Here is an 18,200-nt window from a genome sequence, read left to right on the forward strand (position 1 = left end):
TGGAGGAGGAGGAGGGGGGCAGTTGACCGCCTGCAGGGAGAAAACTAAAAAGAATATGAATTTGGCATCCTAATAATTGTAGTTTCTCACACAATAAAGTTATCATGTTATTTATACCACACAGTAAACATCATAAAAATGAATCCCACAAAATTAAAGTTAAAAAAGTTATTTAATACACTATATGTACCTCAAAACGGTTTGTTAAAAAATAAATAAAAATAAAAATAATATTGTTCTGCAAAATTCAAGGTCTCATACAGCTTAATTGAAGAAAAAAAGAAAGAGGGGAAAAAGTTACTGGTACTTTAAGGGGTTATGACAGTGGTACATATTGAGACCTATCCTCAATATACACTACCTGCATGACCCCTTTAAACAGAACCTGTCATTAACTTTATGCTGACCCCACTGATGGCAGTATAAAGTAGTGATAGAAATGCTGATTTCAGCGATGTGTCGCTCATCAGGTAAAAGTAAGTGATTGCTGAGAACCAGCATCATAATCATTGCAGCCCAGGCCTTGAGAAGAGTCAGATCTCCCTGAGAAGAGTCCTGGTTATTCATAATCTCCTGCACTCACCCATCTGCTGATGGTTGGCAGTTCTCTCCTAGAGAGAAAGGGAGAAAACTAGGTAGAAGCCTGTCAGTCATCAGCAGGTGGGCAGGAGAGCAAGTCGTCAGTGATGACTGACACATTCATTGTGGGTTGTAACCAGGTTAGGATACCGAGCACAATGTACAGAGGAAGTGCCTGGAGAAACATTTGACCAGGAGAGCAGCACTAGCCTGGTAGGCATGTAATAATTATCAATGGAAAAGTTGTGATTCACATTAAGGTTGGGGAGGGAATCATGAAATAAAAAAAAATATCAGAATACCCTTTAAATGGAATGTACACTGACGTCTGTTTTCTCTCAGACCCATTCACGTGAATGAGTGAATTTTGCAGGGAAAGGTGCATGCTGCAACCCTCTCTGCACGGACCGTGGAGGAAAAAAACGAAACCTTTGGGAATTGGCCCACTGGCTAGAATGGATCGGTGTTAAATCTTAGTGCGGTCTGCCCTACAAACAGCACCTGGACGTGAACATAACTTGTCTGAATGAGCCCTTAAGTATCAATTCAATAAATGATGGATATTAGGTAAACCTCCAGTCAGAGGCCAACAACATCAAATCATACCTGATGGACAGCATGTGATGCAGCGGAAGGCAGCAATGACAACCATTCAGGTCAAACTGTAATGATTCCTGCACACGGCCACAAAATCGCAGATCCACAACAAGAATAGGACAAGTTCTATTTTTTTATGGGGCTGCGGATCGGACATACTGATGCGGACAGCACACGGGTGTGCCATTCTCATCTTTTGCGGCCTCAATGAGATGAATGGGTTCACATTTGATCTGCAAAAAACGCGAATCAGATGCAGACTGAAACGACGGCAGCGTGCATGAGCCACAACTGTGTGAAAGTCAACTACTGCATGCAGGTCAGCTATTTTTAACTGGACTTCTCGTATGAAAAAAATGATGGCCATGCCAAAAGTGTTTTTTTGTTCTACTATTTTTATTAACTAAATCTACTTTTACATTGGAGCAACAAGGCAACTTTGGGTGCAACAAGCACCATGTGACCAAAGATCGCCGAGTAGCACTAGCTGTATCACAAGTGCATGGAGTAGCATGGTGGCCTGCAAGTTGCCACAGTCCGACTCTACTACATATCTTTAGTCATGTGGTGCTTGTTGTGGGCAAAGTCGCCATGTAACCCCAGCCTTATATGAAATGGACTGTACAGACTACTGTATTCCAGTCAATTACCAGATACCCACCTGCCTTCCTTCCCATAGCAATATTTAGAGTTGGCATCAATAAGTACAGTTTCCTCAGTCCCCATAAGCTGCACGCAAAGGTCCAGAGCCTAGAAAGACACATATAAAGAATTGCCAGATCATTATTAAAAGTCCAATTTTAACTACTTCTCAACTGGAGCATTTGTGGCCCTAAAGCATAACTGTAATTTCTTTTTCTAAAGTGTACGGGCAGTGATATGAAATGTTTTCGAAAATAAATTAGCAGTCTATTCTCTAAATGATCGTTGGTAAGGACAGTCTGTATTCATAGTTCAGCATGGTAAAGTCCTGAAGACACTGCTGTCCTGACTGCCTCCCTCCTATAAAGGCCTAAAACTGCCCATCTATATATTGTGCCCAATGTTGCTGCCATCTCTACACTGTACACGGTGAGCACAGACAGTGTATGTTCCCTCTGTATCCTCAGCGACTATGTAACCACTCACCAGGAGAGTGGGCAGTCTCCAGATATCACTGCTAGCCCTGGCACCTCCACCGATAGCTGAGATGTGCATGCGTAACCACGAATCCATTCACACTCTTCTGAAACTTTGATAGTATTCATATTAATAGTAAATATGAAGTTAACTCTGGCTATGTGTTCTCAGGCTGGCCAAATTATCGCATCCAGGTTCAAAATTGTATCATGTCAAGATGTCTATGACAAAGCAGCCATGGTTGGCAGGCACACCAAAGGATCTATTCAAGAGGCAAGTAATTACACAATCCACTAGGCAGTTCTCATTTTACGATGTGTTAACTCTTTTCCATCAGCATGTTGCTCTAAAAAAGAAAATCCTAATTCTAATCCAAAGGGATAACTTATGCTCCAGTTAAACTGTAAGCCTTGACACCTGTATGGACAAAGCCCAATCCTTGTAATGTCAACTGTCTTGCCCACTGCCACCTTTAAAGGGGTTTTCTGGGATTTTGATGATGGCCTATCCTCAGGATTGGTAATCAATATAAGATCACCAGGGTCTGACTCCCGGGATCCCGACGATCACCTGTATGAAGAGGCCGCAGCACTTCATGAGCACTTGGGCCTCTTACTAGGCCATGCGACGTCACTATTCAAATGTAGGGGCCTAGGCTGCAATACTAAATCACAACCACTATGAAATGATCAGCGCTGTGCTTGGGAAGTTGCGAGGAGGCTGCAGCTCTCATAAGAGCTCCAGTGAGTGCCATGGCCTCTTCAAACTTCTAATGGGTGGGGGGGGGGGGGATGTTGTAAGTGGGAACCTCAATATGAAAATCCCAGAGAACCCCTTTAACACCATGTATGAATCTACAAACTAGATTACCTGGATCACATCACCATCTCCCAAAGTGAAAGTGAAGGAACCAGTGTCTTCTACAACACTGCCATCTTCTAGGGAGGTCTTCAATCGCACAGTGACATCTTGCCCCTTTCGTGGTCTGTTTTCAGGACCCTTGCCTGGAGTCAATACTTTCTTTTTTAGAAGCCCATTACCTGTAGTTGAAAAAATATATATATTAACCCCTTAAGGACCAGGCTCATTTTCACCTTAAGGACCAGGCCATTTTTTGCAAATCTGACCAGTGTCACTTTAAGTGCTGATAACTTTAAAACGCTTTTACTTATACAGGCCATTCTGAGATTGTTTTTTCGTCACATATTGTACTTCATGACACTGGTAAAATAAAGTCAAAAAAATTAATTTTTTTGCATAATAAAATACCTAATTTACCAAAAATTTGGAAAAATTAGCAAATTTCAAAGTTTCAGTTTCTCTACTTCTGTAATACCCCCAAAAATTGTGATGACTTTACATTCCCCATATGTCTACTTCATGTTTGAATTATTTTGGGAATGATATTTTATTTTTTGGGGATGTTACAAGGCTTAGAAGTTTAGAAGCAAATCTTGAAATTTTTCAGAAATTTACAAAAACCCAATTTTTAGGGACCACTACAGCTCTGAAGTCACTTTGCAAGGCTTACATAATAGAAACCGCCCAAAAATGACCCCATTCTATAAACTACACCCCTCAAGGTATTCAAAACTGATTTTACAAACTCTGTTAACCCTTTAGGTGTTGCACAAGAGTTATTGGCAAATGGGGATGAAATTTGAGAATTTCATTTTTTTGCCTAATTTTCAATTTTAACCCATTTTTTCCACTAACAAAGCAAGGGTTAACAGCCAAAAAAGACTGTATCTTTATTGCCCTGACTCTGCCGTTTACAGAAACACCCCATATGTGGCCGTAAACTACTGTACGGCCACACAGCGGGGCGTAGAGTGAAAGGTGCGCCGGATGGTTTTTGGAAGCCAGATTTTGCTGGACAGTTTTTTTGACACCATGTCCCATTTGAAGCCCCCTGATGCACCCCTAGAGTAGAAACTCCATAAAAGTGACCCCATCTAAGAAACTACACCCCTCAAGGTATTCAAAACTGATTTTACAAACTTTGTTAACCCTTTAGGTGTTGCACAAGATTTAATGGAAAATAGAGATACAATTTCAAAATTTCACTTTTTTGGCAGATTTTCCATTTTAATATTTTTTTTCCAGTTACAAAGCAAGGGTTAACAGCCAAACAAAACTCATTATTTATGGCCCTGATTCTGTAGTTTACAGAAACACCTCATATGTGGCTGTAGACCGCTGTACGGGCACACGGCAGGGCGCAGAAGGAAAGGAATGCCATACGGTTTTTGGAAGGCAGATTTTGCTGGACTGGTTTTTTGACACCATGTCCCATTTGAAGCCCCCCTGATGCACCCCTAGAGTAGAAACTCCATAAAAGTTACCCCATCTAAGAAACTACACCCCTCAAGGTATTCAAACTGATTTTACAAACTTTGTTAACCCTTTAGGTGTTGCACAAGATTTAATGGAAAATAGAGATACAATTTCAAAATTTAACTTTTTTGGCAGATTTTCCATTTTAATATTTTTTTTCCAGTTACAAAGCAAGGGTTAACAGCCAAACAAAACTCATTATTTATGGCCCTGATTCTGTAGTTTACAGAAACACCTCATATGTGGTTGTAGACCGCTGTACGGGCACACGGCAGGGAGCAGAAGGAAAGGAATGCCATACGGTTTTTGGAAGGCAGATTTTGCTGGACTGGTTTTTTTGACACCATGTCCTATTTGAAGCCCCCCTGATGCACCCCTAGAGTAGAAACTCCAAAAAAGTGACCCCATTTTAGAAAGTACGGAATAGGGTGGCAGTATTGTTGGTACTAGTTCAGGGTAGATATGATTTTTGGTTGCTCTATATTACACTTTTTGTGCGGCAAGGTAACAAGAAATAGCTTTTTTGGCACGTTTTTTTTTTTTGTTATTTACAACATTCATCTGACAGGTTAGATCACGTGGTAATTTTATAGAGCAGGTTGTCACGGACGCAGCGATACCTAATATGTATACAATTTTTTTTATTTATGTAAGTTTTATACAATAACTTCATTTTTAAAACCAAAAAATTGTTTAGTGTCTCCATAGTCTGAGAGCCATAGTTTTTTCAGTTTTTGGGCGATTATCTTGAGTAGGGTCTAATTTTTTGCGGGATGAGATGACAGTTTGATTGGCACTATTTTGGGGTGCATATGACTTTTTGATCGCTTGCTATTTCACTTTTTGTGACGTAAGATGGCAAAAAATAGCTTTTTTTTGCACAATTTATTTTTTTTATTTTTTATGGTGGTCACCTGAGGGGTTAGGTCATATGATATTTATATAGAGCCGGTCGATACGGACGCGGCAATACCTAATATGTATACTTTATTTTTATTTATGTAGGTTTTACACAATGATTTTATTTTTGAAACAAAAAAAATTATGTTTTAGTGTTTCCATAGTCTAAGAGCCATAGTTTTTTCAGTTTTTGGGCGATTATCTTGAGTAGGGTCAAATTTTTTGCGGGATGAGATGACGGTTTGATTGGTACTATTTTGGCGTACATGCGACTTTTTTGATCACTTTTATTACCTTTTTTGGGAAGTAAGGTGGGCAAAATTTCAATTTTCTCATAGTTTTTATTTTTTTATTTTTATGGCGTTCACTGTGCGGGGAAAGTAACATGACCGTTTTATAGATCAGGTCGTTACGGACGCGGCGATACCTAATATGTGTAGTTTATTTTATTTTTTTTAATTTTTATTCAGTGATAAATGTTTTTTTTTTTTATCTTAACTTTTTTCACTTTTTTTTTTTTTTTTTGACCCAGACCCACTTGGTTCTTGAAGATCCAGTGGGTCTGATGTCTGTAAAATACAGTACAGAACCTATATAGGTATCTGTAACTGTATTTTACTTACACTGAACAGATCTATGCTTTCAGCATAGATCTGTTCAGCACCATGGACAGCAGGACGCCTGAGCAGGCGTCCTGTTGTCATGGGAACCTTCCCCGTCTGCTCAGTTATGGTCAGAACTGCGCAGACGGGGAAGGGTGAGGACGGGGCTTCGGGGGGCTGTCTGGGGGCTCTCTCCCTCTCCCATCGGGGGGCTGCAAAGGCACAGCAGCCCCCCGATCGGAGAGGGAGGGAGCTCCCTTTTACTGTTAACCTTTTCCATACAGCGGTCCGTACGGACCGCTGTATGGAAAGGGTTAAACGGCTGACATCGCATCAACGATGTCAGCCGTTTATACCAGGGTGCCAGCAATGTGCTGGCACCCTGGTATACCCACTGTACACCAACGATTATTCAATGGGAGGCGGGCGGGGGATCGCGATCCCGCCTGCCGCACCGCCCGCCTCCCGCAACGCCCCCACCGCCTGCGACACCCCCCCTGCACCACCCGCTGCCATCAAATCATGCAGGGGTGCAGGGGGGGGGGGTGTACTATATTGATTTTAGACACTCTAAAGTTTCTGATCCCAGATCAGAAACTGCAAAAAGCGCAGCAAACCGCAGGTCTGAATTGACCTGCGGTTTGCTGCGATCGCCGACACGGGGGGGTCACATGACCCCCCCTGGCGTTTTAACAGGATGCCGGCTGAATGATTTCAGCCGGCATCCTGTTCAAATTAACCCCTGCGGCGCCGGAATGCCGATTTTAAAGTCAGGACGTACCGGTACGTCCTTGGTCCTTAAGGACTCGGGAAATAGGGCGTACCGGTACGTCCTATGTCCTTAAGGGGTTAAGCTATGTAAATTATGGACTAAATATTATATTGGTCTCATGTCGTGGACAATGGCAAAGAGGAGCCTATTGAGACCCTATAAATTAATATCCATACAAACACACGTACTTATTCACTCCCTCCCCACTTGGTGTTTTTCCTGTTTTGTTGCATTACTACCTTGATTCCTAATTGTTATAATGGAGTGAAAAAAATGACTTACTTTAATAACTACTGAAAAGTATATATAATTTACCCCCTTTGCTATGAAACCTCTAAATAATGTCTGGTCTAAATAACCAAAGGACATCTGTCATCAGGGGCAGCTCTAATAAACCAAGACCATGTTCTTAAGCTCACCTGAATAAAAAAAATAAAAAAAAATAAATAAATGTATTTGCTTTGTAAATGGATGGCAAAAAAAACTTTAATAAAATCATGCATATTAGTTTTGTACACCCAGGGCACTGCTGCTGACCTCTGTGTATGAATCAGGTCAGGAGATTGACTTGGCCATTGCATAACATTCCACTTCTTTCTCTTAAAAAACTCTTTGGTTGCTTTTGCAGTATCCTTTGGGTCATTGTCCATCTGCACTGTGAAGCGCCGTCCAATGAGTTCTGAAGCATTTGGCTGAATATGAGCAGCTAATATTGCCCGAAACAATTCATCCTGCTGCTTTTGTCAGAAGTCACATCATCAATAAATACAAGAGAACCAGTTCCATTAGCAGCCATACATGCCCACGCCATGACACTACCACCACCATGCTTTACTGATGAGGTGGTATGCTTAGGATCATGAGCAGTTCCTTTCCTTCTCCATACTCTTCTCTTCCCATCACTCTGGTACAAGTTGATCTTGGTCTCATCTGTCCATAGGATGTTGTTCCAGAACTGTGAAGGCTTTTTTAGATGTCGTTTGACAAACTCTAATCTGGCCTTCCTGTTTTTGAGGTTCCCCAATGGTTTACATCTTGTGGTGAACCCGCTGTATTCACTCTGGTGAAGTCTTCTCTCGATTGTTGACTTTGATACACATACACCTACCCCCCCCTGGAGAGTGTTCTTGATCTGGCCAACTTTTGTGAAGGGTGTTTTCTTCACCAGGGAAAGAAGTCTTTGGTCATCCACCACAGTTGTTTTCTGTGGTCTTCCAGGTCCTTTGGTGTTGCTGAGCTCACCGATGCGTTCCTTCTTTTTAAGGATGTTCCAAACAGTTGTTTTGGCCACTGCTAATGTTTTTGCTATCTCTCCGATGGGTTTGTTTAGTTTTTTCAGCCCAATGATGGCTTGCTTCACTGATAGTGGCAGCTCTTTGGATCTCATCTTGAGAGTTGACAGCAACAGATTCCAAATGAACTCTGGACCTTTTATCTGCTCATTGTAATTGGGATAAGGATAAGGTTCCTTAACAAGTGAGAGGCACATATGCAAACTGTTGTAATTCCTACACCGTTCACCTGATTTGGATGTAAGTACCCTCAAATTAAAGCTGACAGTCTGCAGTTAAAGCACATCTTCTTTGTTTCATTTTAAATTCATTGTGGCGGTGTATAGAGCCAAAAATGTTAAAATTGTGTTGATGTCCCGGACTCTGTCTTCATGTGCAGTCGCCATGCGATTACACATCAGCGCATGTGCAGTAGACTTGTTTTCATCCCAGCAAAGACTCCAGAATCTACTACGCATTGCTTTTGTGCAAGAAGAGCGGGCCAGGCAAGATGAAGTATCTAATGCCTGGCCCGGTCAATCAGCATCTGGAGAGAAAGGTTGGCTGGTTGAAAGAGGGGATCTTTTGTACACAGAGGGCAGTGGCAATAGCCTCATTGCACAGAACCATTAATCTGTATAATCATTAAATCTGTTACTTCAGCACAATGGAGGCATTGATTTACAAAGCAAAGACAGTGTTTGCTTCAGGTGAGCCAACCCTTCTAACAGAATGGGCTCTAATCCAGTGTCTAGATGTGCTTAGGTAATAGAGACATATCCCAGGAGACTTGCATCTGTATAATTGCTGCAAAAGGTGGCTCCACAAAGTATTGACTCTTAGGGCTCTTTCACACGAGCGGATACCGTGCGTGTAATCCACTGCGTGCGTGAAAGAGAGCCAAGCCCCATTACGGACAGCAGAGACACAGAGCATTAACATGATTGATAATGCTGTTTGCCTCTCTGTGATCTTTTTTACTACAAAATCAAAGTATCTTTATCCTATTGTGATTTTGTAGTAAAAAGGTCACAGAGAGGCACGGAGCATTATCAATCATGTTACTGCTCCGTGTCTCTGCTCTCTTTCACGCTGCGTATTACCGCATCCGCTCGTATGAAAGAGCTCTTAGGCCTCATGCACACTGCCATTGTTGGGCAGTGCCCATGCTGCGGACCGTAATGCACGGACACAGACCATGTGCCTGTCGTATGAGGACCCATTCACTTGCAATACTTTTTTACAGTGCGGATGCACGGACAGAAACCCACCAAAGCCCTCCATAGTGCTTCCGTGCCCCAGTTCCACACCATAACTTCTGGATTGCGAACCCATTAAAGTGAATGGGTTCGCATCCATGACACGGTGCACAAACGGCGGGTGCCCGTATATTGCGGACATGACAACAGCTTTGTGCATGAGGCATTAGTGGTACTTAAGCTGTTTTTGTCTTAATTATTGCTTGTTTCACATTAAAATATATTTTGCACCTTTAAAAATAAGCATGTAGCGTAAATAAAACTGGTATACATATATACAGGTACACACATATTTTACAGCCCAAACACATATGTATACATGGTAAAAAGAAACAATGTAATACTCTTAAGGCCCAGTGGGGGACACAACAGACCATAGCGGCTGAAATTGGGAAAATCAGTATGTGTGGTTTCCAGTCCCCTGTGTTGGGATCACATTTCTGTGTTAGTACTCTATGCAGACTGCAATGTATCCCAGAGTCTTGGTAGCTTATTGCTGGACCTTAGAGACCAGGTACAGGATGAATGTGCTTACACCCTGCGTGATAGAGTTTCCAGTCTGTTCTTCATAACTCACGATGATAGACAATTCCCATCCACAATACACTGAATGTCCTGCATTGCCACTTGTGTAATATCACTCAGGACGCATAGCAGGAAAGCCATCCACTCACGTAACCAACGGGATATACAGTTCACCAAATCTGGCGTTAAAAATGACACGTTTGTGGTATGAGGGGCTTGCACTCCCACCTACCGTCTTCCAAATGCAGCCTCTAACTTGATATAAATCTTGGTCTCCTACACAAGTTGACATTTTTCTTGGAGTACATTTTTGGGATCAAGTCGATGAATCATATTTTTTTTCTGTAGAAGTCAAATAGGTAGGGGGGCTACATACCTCCAGTCTTACAGCATCGACCATTACAGGTCACATTTTTTTCAATCAGTTTAGATGCTTGGCTAAATGTAAAATATTAAATGTATTTGAATAAAATGGGGGAAATGCTGATAATTTTGTCACTTTCGTAAAAAAAATAATGATATTTACATATAGTAAATACAGCAGAAAGATGGTAATTTAGCTTCAAGCTGAGCCCTATGAAATAGACTTGATGCTAAACATATACTGCCTGACAACCTCAATAAAACAACTGTGGTGAGTAGACAGCGGGCACCTAGTGACGAGTTGTCACTCCGTTATTGAGCTCAATGCTGGACTGTCAGAAACCAAGAGTAAAAGCAACTTAGCGGTAAGGTAACGTCAGTCCTCTTCTTGGACTGTGGTGAAAATACCATTATGTAGATTAAAAAAATAAATAAAAAATGAACAAAAAAAATTCTACACACTCTAAAACAAAAATCTAAAATATTAATAATATCTAAACATACATATTTATAGAAAATAAAATATTAAAAAAAGAACAAAACAAAGAAACACTTTCTCCATGTGCCATCTGTTGAATTTAGCCAACATAAATCCCATTTCTGTTCTTGGTAAAATCTAGATGAATCATAAACACAGGTCTCAGATGACAAGATACAGTCAGGAAAATTGGACAAGTAATCTGCCAACAGAATTACAGAAAATAGCATATTCAGGACGTGTCTCAGTACTATTGCACTGTTTAATGATATGGAAAATGTTTTCAAACTTTTTTGTACCCCGTAATAAAGACATTGGCGTACATTTAAGGAGTTGTCCAGTTTCAAGCGGAAGCTGGACAACTAAGGGGATCGAGACCTGTAATAAAGAATACATGATTACGTACCTGGCAGATCCCATGCCAGCACTCTGGTTCTCCAGGCACGGCTGTGTTTTCCCAGCTGAGCAGTGACATCCCATCAACAAGTGACCACTGCGTCCAATCACTCGCTTCTTCAATCCATCGCTGAGGCCAGTGATTGGCTGCAGCAGTTACATGCTGCTGACATCACTGCTGCATACAGGAAAATAAAGTCCTACAAGGACAACTTGAGCAGAAGCACAGGACCTGCAAGGTAAGGCTGAATTAATAGCAGCGTTCAGCCTTTCCGTGAAAAGGACGTATTCGGCACATAACTGAGCCGAATGGAGCCCATAGACTATAATGGGATCTGTTAGGGTTCCGCTTGGAGGAAGATTTTTGAAGCGGAGACAAAAGTCGTGCAAGCAGGAATCTTCCTCTGAGCGGAAACCTAACGGACCCCATTATAGTCTATGGCAGTGATGGCTAACTTTGGCACTCCAGCTGTGGTAAAACTACAACTCCCAAGATGCCCTGCTTGCTTGGCTGCTCTTAGAACTCTATAGAAATAAATGGAGCATGCTGGGAGTCATAGTGTTACCACAGCTGGAGTGCCAAGGTTAGCCATCACTGGACTCTATGGGGTCCTTAGGTTCCGTTCGGCTCAGTTATGTGCCGAATCCGTTCTTTCCATTCTCCTTCTCCTATAACATGAACTCAGCCTAAGTAATCATCTATCCATCTTTATTACGGATCAAGCCAATAAGTTGTCCGATTTTCTCTTGAAACCAGACAACCCCTTCAACTAATGTGAATGCATAGACGTTTAAGTAGCACCAAAATGTTTGGACATCTAGCCAACAAGAGATTGTGGCATACTGGGATTGGTCTAGCATACTTCATTTTATGCCAAAACTGTACTGGCATAAAATTCTGTCACAAGTAATAAGCCGATCGGTGGTATAGAGCCATAAAAAAGTGGCTATCCCTGAACCACATTTTTTATCATCCAACCTAAGCCACCGTGATAAATCTGGTACAGATCTAGACTGTCTGATTACGCTATCTACAGGATTAAAGTGATTTGCCATTTCATCTAATGCATTGTTACTAACCTGTGGAAGGCAGATCTTTCAGACAGTACTTACCCGTCCCTGGCTCCACTGATATCGCCATCCACACTGCGCTCACACAAGCTGAAGGCTCTTCTGTCCAGCTCGAACTGGATACAGCCTCTTTTTACTCTAATGCAGCTGGACAGGAAAAGAAGAGGCCACATCTGGTCAGGAGCCAGTCACAAGAGCCTTCAGCTAGTGAGAGCACAGTGTGAACGGCGATATCAGTGGAGCCAGGGACGGGTAAGTACTAAGTAAAAGATCCACCTTCTACAGGTTAGCAACAACTATGCACTAGGTGAATTGGTCAGAGCATTCCTTTAATGGATTTTCTCATTGTGTATTAAAAGTTCTGTCAATATCTAAAGAAAAATAAATGGTGTCAAGCATTGAGTTGTCATGAAAGGGTGGTGAACAGGGCAGAACTGGCCTCCACCCGCACCACTGTCCCTACCTATTCACATAATCAGTCCTAAGTGATGGCACACAACTGGACGGCAGTCCCTTCCAAACTAAGTGCAGGGGCCCAAACCAAATCGTCAAAGAGTAAGGAGTCAGGAATAGGTAGAAACTAGACTGGCAAAATGATGACTGGATCAATATCCAAAATCGGATACAAATACACAACAAAGAGAAACCAGGAGAACAGGTCAGCAGGCAAAGACAGGGGCACAAACTAGCAGAGTCAAATACCAGGAGGTCAAGTCAGAGACAAAATCAGTAATCCGAAGCAAAGCTCAGTGATCCTTAGTAGCAAAGACACGGCTATCTAGTGGGGCACAGAATACAAATCACAGACGCCTGCTGCCAATAGCTGCCTGTTTAAATAGCTTGCCTGGGGAGGAATGTGATGCTGGCACAGATCCTCATTGATCTGGCATCCTAGCTTCCTGATAGAACAGGCAGCCCTACTGCCAGCAGGGCTAATTGTGTACCAACAGAGTGATGCCTGTGCACCCGCCATATTGCGGCTAGACTCGCCGCAGTAGAGCAGACAGGTAAGTGTGTGACCATGAGTGAGTATTACACAATTATATTTGCAACCAAAAATCTGTCCTAACTAGAACAGTGGTCTGCTTGAATGAACTGCTCATGTATGTGCTGCGTTGTCCTGCATCCATCTAGACCAGTGGTTGCGAACCTATGGCACGGGTTCCAGAGGCAGCACTCAGAGCCCTCTCTGTGGGCACCCACACCCTGGAAAAAGTCTATTGTGTACCAATATGCCTTTGACTTTTCCTGCCATTCATCAGTGCAGGGTGTACTATGAACAGCACAGGCAGCACACTGAATGCAGGCAGGCAATTATAGCTAAATGATAAAGATATACTAGATTGGACTGTAGTATTCAGGGTAAATTGCAGTGTTGTCACTTCACGATAGATAAGTGGGTTTTGGGTTCCAGTTTGGGCACTCGGTCTGTAAAAGCTTCGCCGTCACTGGTCTAGACCCACATCTCCTGTGACTATCAACATTAGATCACTGCCAGTTCCTTACAGATGAACTGATTATTTCTCCACCTTACACCAGGGCTATATAACCAGACTCCAGCAGCACACAATGTCCCTGACTCATTACATATAAATGATACTTAATACACCGGTGGCTTGTAATGGGATGCCATGTCCATGTGCAGTAAATGGGGATGTCAGCTTGGACTATTCAGCACTAGAACACTGGATCATACATAATTCCACGTCTCCTGGCAAATCCTGGTGGTGCCGCTAATGAGCTCCCAGCACAGGGATCCCCAAACCTCAGCGTTGTTATTCCACCTGTGCTTAATAAGGAGATTTAAAGCCATTCACTTCACCTGTCCTTAAATATTCACCATTTCCCCATATCCTGCAAATGACGTCTGTCCTCCCTGGCCGGCCGGATTAGTCCTACATCTCGTAAATCACCTCCACCCGTCACACTGGCTGCCTGTAATGGCTTCCTGTGGGTCTCCTATATTTTACTGGGGTGACAGCTAATATATTCCCAACATCAGTGCTCAGTGCTGAGACTCCTGGCAGGCTGACTATTAATAGCTTTCTGAATGGAAATAATCATTGACTGCTACTCCCTCCGGTGTCTCGGGATCACCTCACCTGCAGTGTAGGGCGTTTGTGCATTATTTAACTCCGCTTCATTAGGAAATCTCTTCAAGAATAATAGACTGCAGAAAAGGAGTTGGTTTAAGAATATGGTTCCCAGACATGGACACTCAGCTCCAGGCATTTTCCCACTAGCAGGAGCCTCGATACTACAGTGTACCCGGTGCCATGATCTTCTGCACATACAGTAGTTAGATCAGCACATGGTCTTCTTCACCCACTGAGCTTTGTGAAGGGCAGTCCACCTACTAACGTGCAGTTCCAGTGCTGGAATGGGCAATTCTGCAGACAGGGGTTATTGATGATACGATTGATGTAAAAAATGAAAAATCAGACATCATATAGTACATGACTAGGGATAAGCGAGCTTTTGTTTTCAAGTTCGGCGTACAAGGTTGGGGTTATCCAAGAATTATGGTCCGTGGTAGCGGAATCCATAACGGAATTCTTAGATAACCTGAACCTTTGTACGCCGAACTTGAAAACAGAAGTTCGCTCAACACTATACATGGCCATTCTAACAAGGCTAGAACCAGCCCTGTGCCACACATGGGTCCAGAGATCTCCACATTCAGCACCCAAATTGCTCTGCTAGATTATCTTCAGCCTGACAGCTCAGGGGGCATGTCCTTTCTACTGCAGCTTTCTCCCTATAACTGCCACAGATTCGAACAGAACATAAGGCTGGTGGCAGTTGAAGATTTTAACTGAGCACGTTCAACCAGCTCAGTGAGACGGACAAAAATAAGGAAAAGAACAAACAGCAGGTGGCGCTATGCAGATACAGTTACTGAATAGCTCACTGGCTATACAACATTTTTTTTATGAAATGCAATTACTAAAGTATTCAGATCCAGGTGCTGGCGTTTCCTATGCTGTGCGCTGGAGTGAGATGCACCTCATTTAGTGAGAGGCAGATGACTCTTTGTAAGTAAGGCTACTTTCACACTGGCGTTTTGGCTTTCCGTTTGCGAGATCAGTCATGGGCTCCCACAAACAGTCCAAAACGGAACAGTTTTGCCCTAATGCATTCTGAATGGAAAAGGATCCGCTCAGAATGCATCAGTTTGCCTCCGTTCCGTCTCCATTCCACTCTGGAGGCGAAACTGAACCAAACGTGCCAGATTGTGTCAGAGAAAACGGATCCCTCCCCATTGACTTACATTGTGTGCCAGGACGGATCCGTTTTCTCTGACACAATCTGGCACAATAGAAAACGGATCCGTGACGGATCCATCTTGGCTATGTTACAGATAATACAAACGGATCCATTCATGACGGATGGATACGGTTGTATTATTGTAACGGGTCAGTTTTTTGCAGATCCAAGACGGATCAGCCCAAAACGCAAATGTGTGAAAGTAGCCTTATACATATTATGCACATTTCTGGCCCTCCATGCACTAGAAACTTAAATCTACACCAGCTACGTCACTCTTTCACCCTGTTTAACACATACATTTGGAAAAAAAGCGATATAAAAGCCTAGTACACTATGCTTTTTCCATCCTGCAGAGTCCAGTAAAAAACATATACGCTAATGAATACATATTTTTTTTCTTTTTAATGGGATTCTATGGTGACGGATGCCACTATATGGCATCCGTTTAATGTATATGTTTCTTGTATACATTAAATGGCAGACAAAAACGTGATGGGAACCCAGCCTTACAGATAAAAATAAAATGCCAGATCCGACTTCATATGTGTAAGAACCCTAACAGTGATCAGAGTTCTGGGAACACTATCAAGAGAACACTATAAGAGAAGATAAATTATCATGTTTTCATTTTGCTAAAGTCAATCCTCAAACCAACTATTAACCCCTTAATGCATAATGCTGTACATGTATGACATTATGCGCAATGGCTTGTATGGAAGAGGCAACTGTGCTAAGCCCACTTCATAAGCGGCGGGTGTCAGCTGTATTATACAGCAGGTACCCGTCCGCAATGACCAGGATTGGTGAGGATGCGAAACCGGTCTTTTAACCCCTCAGATGCTGCGTTCAATAGCGATCACAGCATCTGTGGAGTTAAGCAGAGGAGGGCGGCTCCCTCTGCCTTCGGATCTGAGTAGGGTTGTTGTGATACCATAAAAAAGTATTGCGATACTCGGTACCATTCGATACCACGCAAAAAAACATAAAACTACTGGGGAATACTGGGCGGTTGTGGGGGGGCGCATTGCGCCACCAAAGATTTTAGTACTGGGGGAAGGGGGGGGGGGCGCACTGTGCCACCAATGAAGATAAGTAACCTTTTAATAAAAATACAGGAGGCGGGTGCCGGCGGCAGAATCACATAGCCGGCACCCGACCTCTATGACAGGGCACTGCGATCTGCGGCAGTTAACCCCTCAGGTGCCGCACCTGAGGGGTTAACTGCAGCGGATCGCAGCGCCCTGTCATAGAGGTCGGGTGCTGGCTATGTGATTCTGCCTCTGGCACCTGCTGCCTATATTTGTATTAATGAGCGAGTTATCATCATTGGTGGCGCAGTGGCCACAGCCCCTCCCCCCCCCCCCTCCTCTCTCTTCATATTGGCAGCAGCAGCGGCACAGGGGGGATGGAGGGAAAGACTCCTTCTCCCCTGTGCTGCTGAGAACATGGCGCACGCTGAGAGCAGTGCGTGACATGTTCTCTGATAGCAGCGCAGCCTACTATCGGTAAATGTCAAATCCCGGTATCGAATCGATACCGGTACAAAAGTATTGATTGGGTATCGATAGTTCGATACCCGCTACAACCCTAGATCTGTGCCTCCACAGTCGGGGAGCTCCGATCATTTAACATGACAGCCTGGGGCCTGCTGAAGCTTCCTAGAACTGTCCTTGTAACCTGCCTGTAAAGTTGTGCACGAGGCACAGTTTCACAGGCAGGCATAGACCATAATAGCTCTAAATTATGGTCTATAGGACAAGCGATCAGAAGATTGCAGGTTATAGCCCCCTTAGGGCCTATAAATTACTGAGTAAAAAGTAAAAAATTTCAAAAATTTCAAAATCACACCCTTTTCCCAATTTTACATATTAAAGTATATAAACAATAAAAAAAAAAAATAGAACAATTATGGCCATGTCTGAACGACTAAATTATTTTTCCTGCACCTTCAACATAACAAACAAATTAATAAATACATGCGATTCGCCATTTGACACCTTATCCTATCCCCCCAAACCACCTCTCCCTCCGGAGCTGATCATTCACCCTCAAGCTACAATCTGCTATGAATGGAGCTGAGATGAATGTGGAACACGAGGTTACAACTGCTGTCCACAGAAGTCCATAGAGAGGGGAGGAAGTGAGTTGCAGTGAGAGAGGGACAGGTAAGTGTTCTACCTCACCCTAGTGCTGGATTCACAGCTACACTACTCAGTACTACTGTATAACGTTCCCCATGCTGCTAATGCTTCTAAGTGTGACAGATAGGGGAACAGGATCTCCTCTTCTCTACGTTTGCAGTTTATGAGAAATACAGTCCTGATCAAAAGTTTAAGACCACTTGAAAAATGGCAAAAAAATCATATTTAGCATAGCTAGATCTTAACAAGGTTCCAAGTAGAGCTTTAACATGCAACAAGAAGAAATTGGAGTGAGACAAAACATTTTTTGAGCATTCAATTTAATGAAAACAACAAATAAACTGAAACAGGCTGTTTTTCAGCTGATCAAAAGTTCAGGACCACATGCCTTTAAAAGGCCAAATCTGTGCAAAGATGTGGATTCATTGTCATTTTCTGTCAGGTAGTCACACGTTGTGATGGCAAAGGCAAAAAAAACTCTCCCTTTTTGAACGTGGTCGGGTTGTTGAACTGCATAAGC

General features: G+C 42.9%; 1 protein-coding gene across 1 annotated transcript in view; it reads right to left on the reverse strand.

Moving 5' to 3' along the window:
- FKBP8 (FKBP prolyl isomerase 8) overlaps positions 1-18,200 on the reverse strand; it is a 46,809-nt gene that overhangs the window by 16,121 nt on the left and 12,488 nt on the right. Inside the window, exons 3-4 of the mRNA XM_044278873.1 lie at positions 3,166-3,335; positions 1,838-1,926 (exon numbers count right to left, since the gene is read on the reverse strand). Coding sequence (XP_044134808.1) covers positions 1,838-1,926; positions 3,166-3,335 — 259 coding nt within the window. The remainder of the gene's footprint in view (positions 1-1,837; positions 1,927-3,165; positions 3,336-18,200) is intronic.

The sequence above is a fragment of the Bufo gargarizans genome, chromosome 2 (genome assembly GCF_014858855.1).
Source record: "Bufo gargarizans isolate SCDJY-AF-19 chromosome 2, ASM1485885v1, whole genome shotgun sequence".
NCBI classification, from domain to species: Eukaryota; Metazoa; Chordata; class Amphibia; order Anura; family Bufonidae; genus Bufo; species Bufo gargarizans.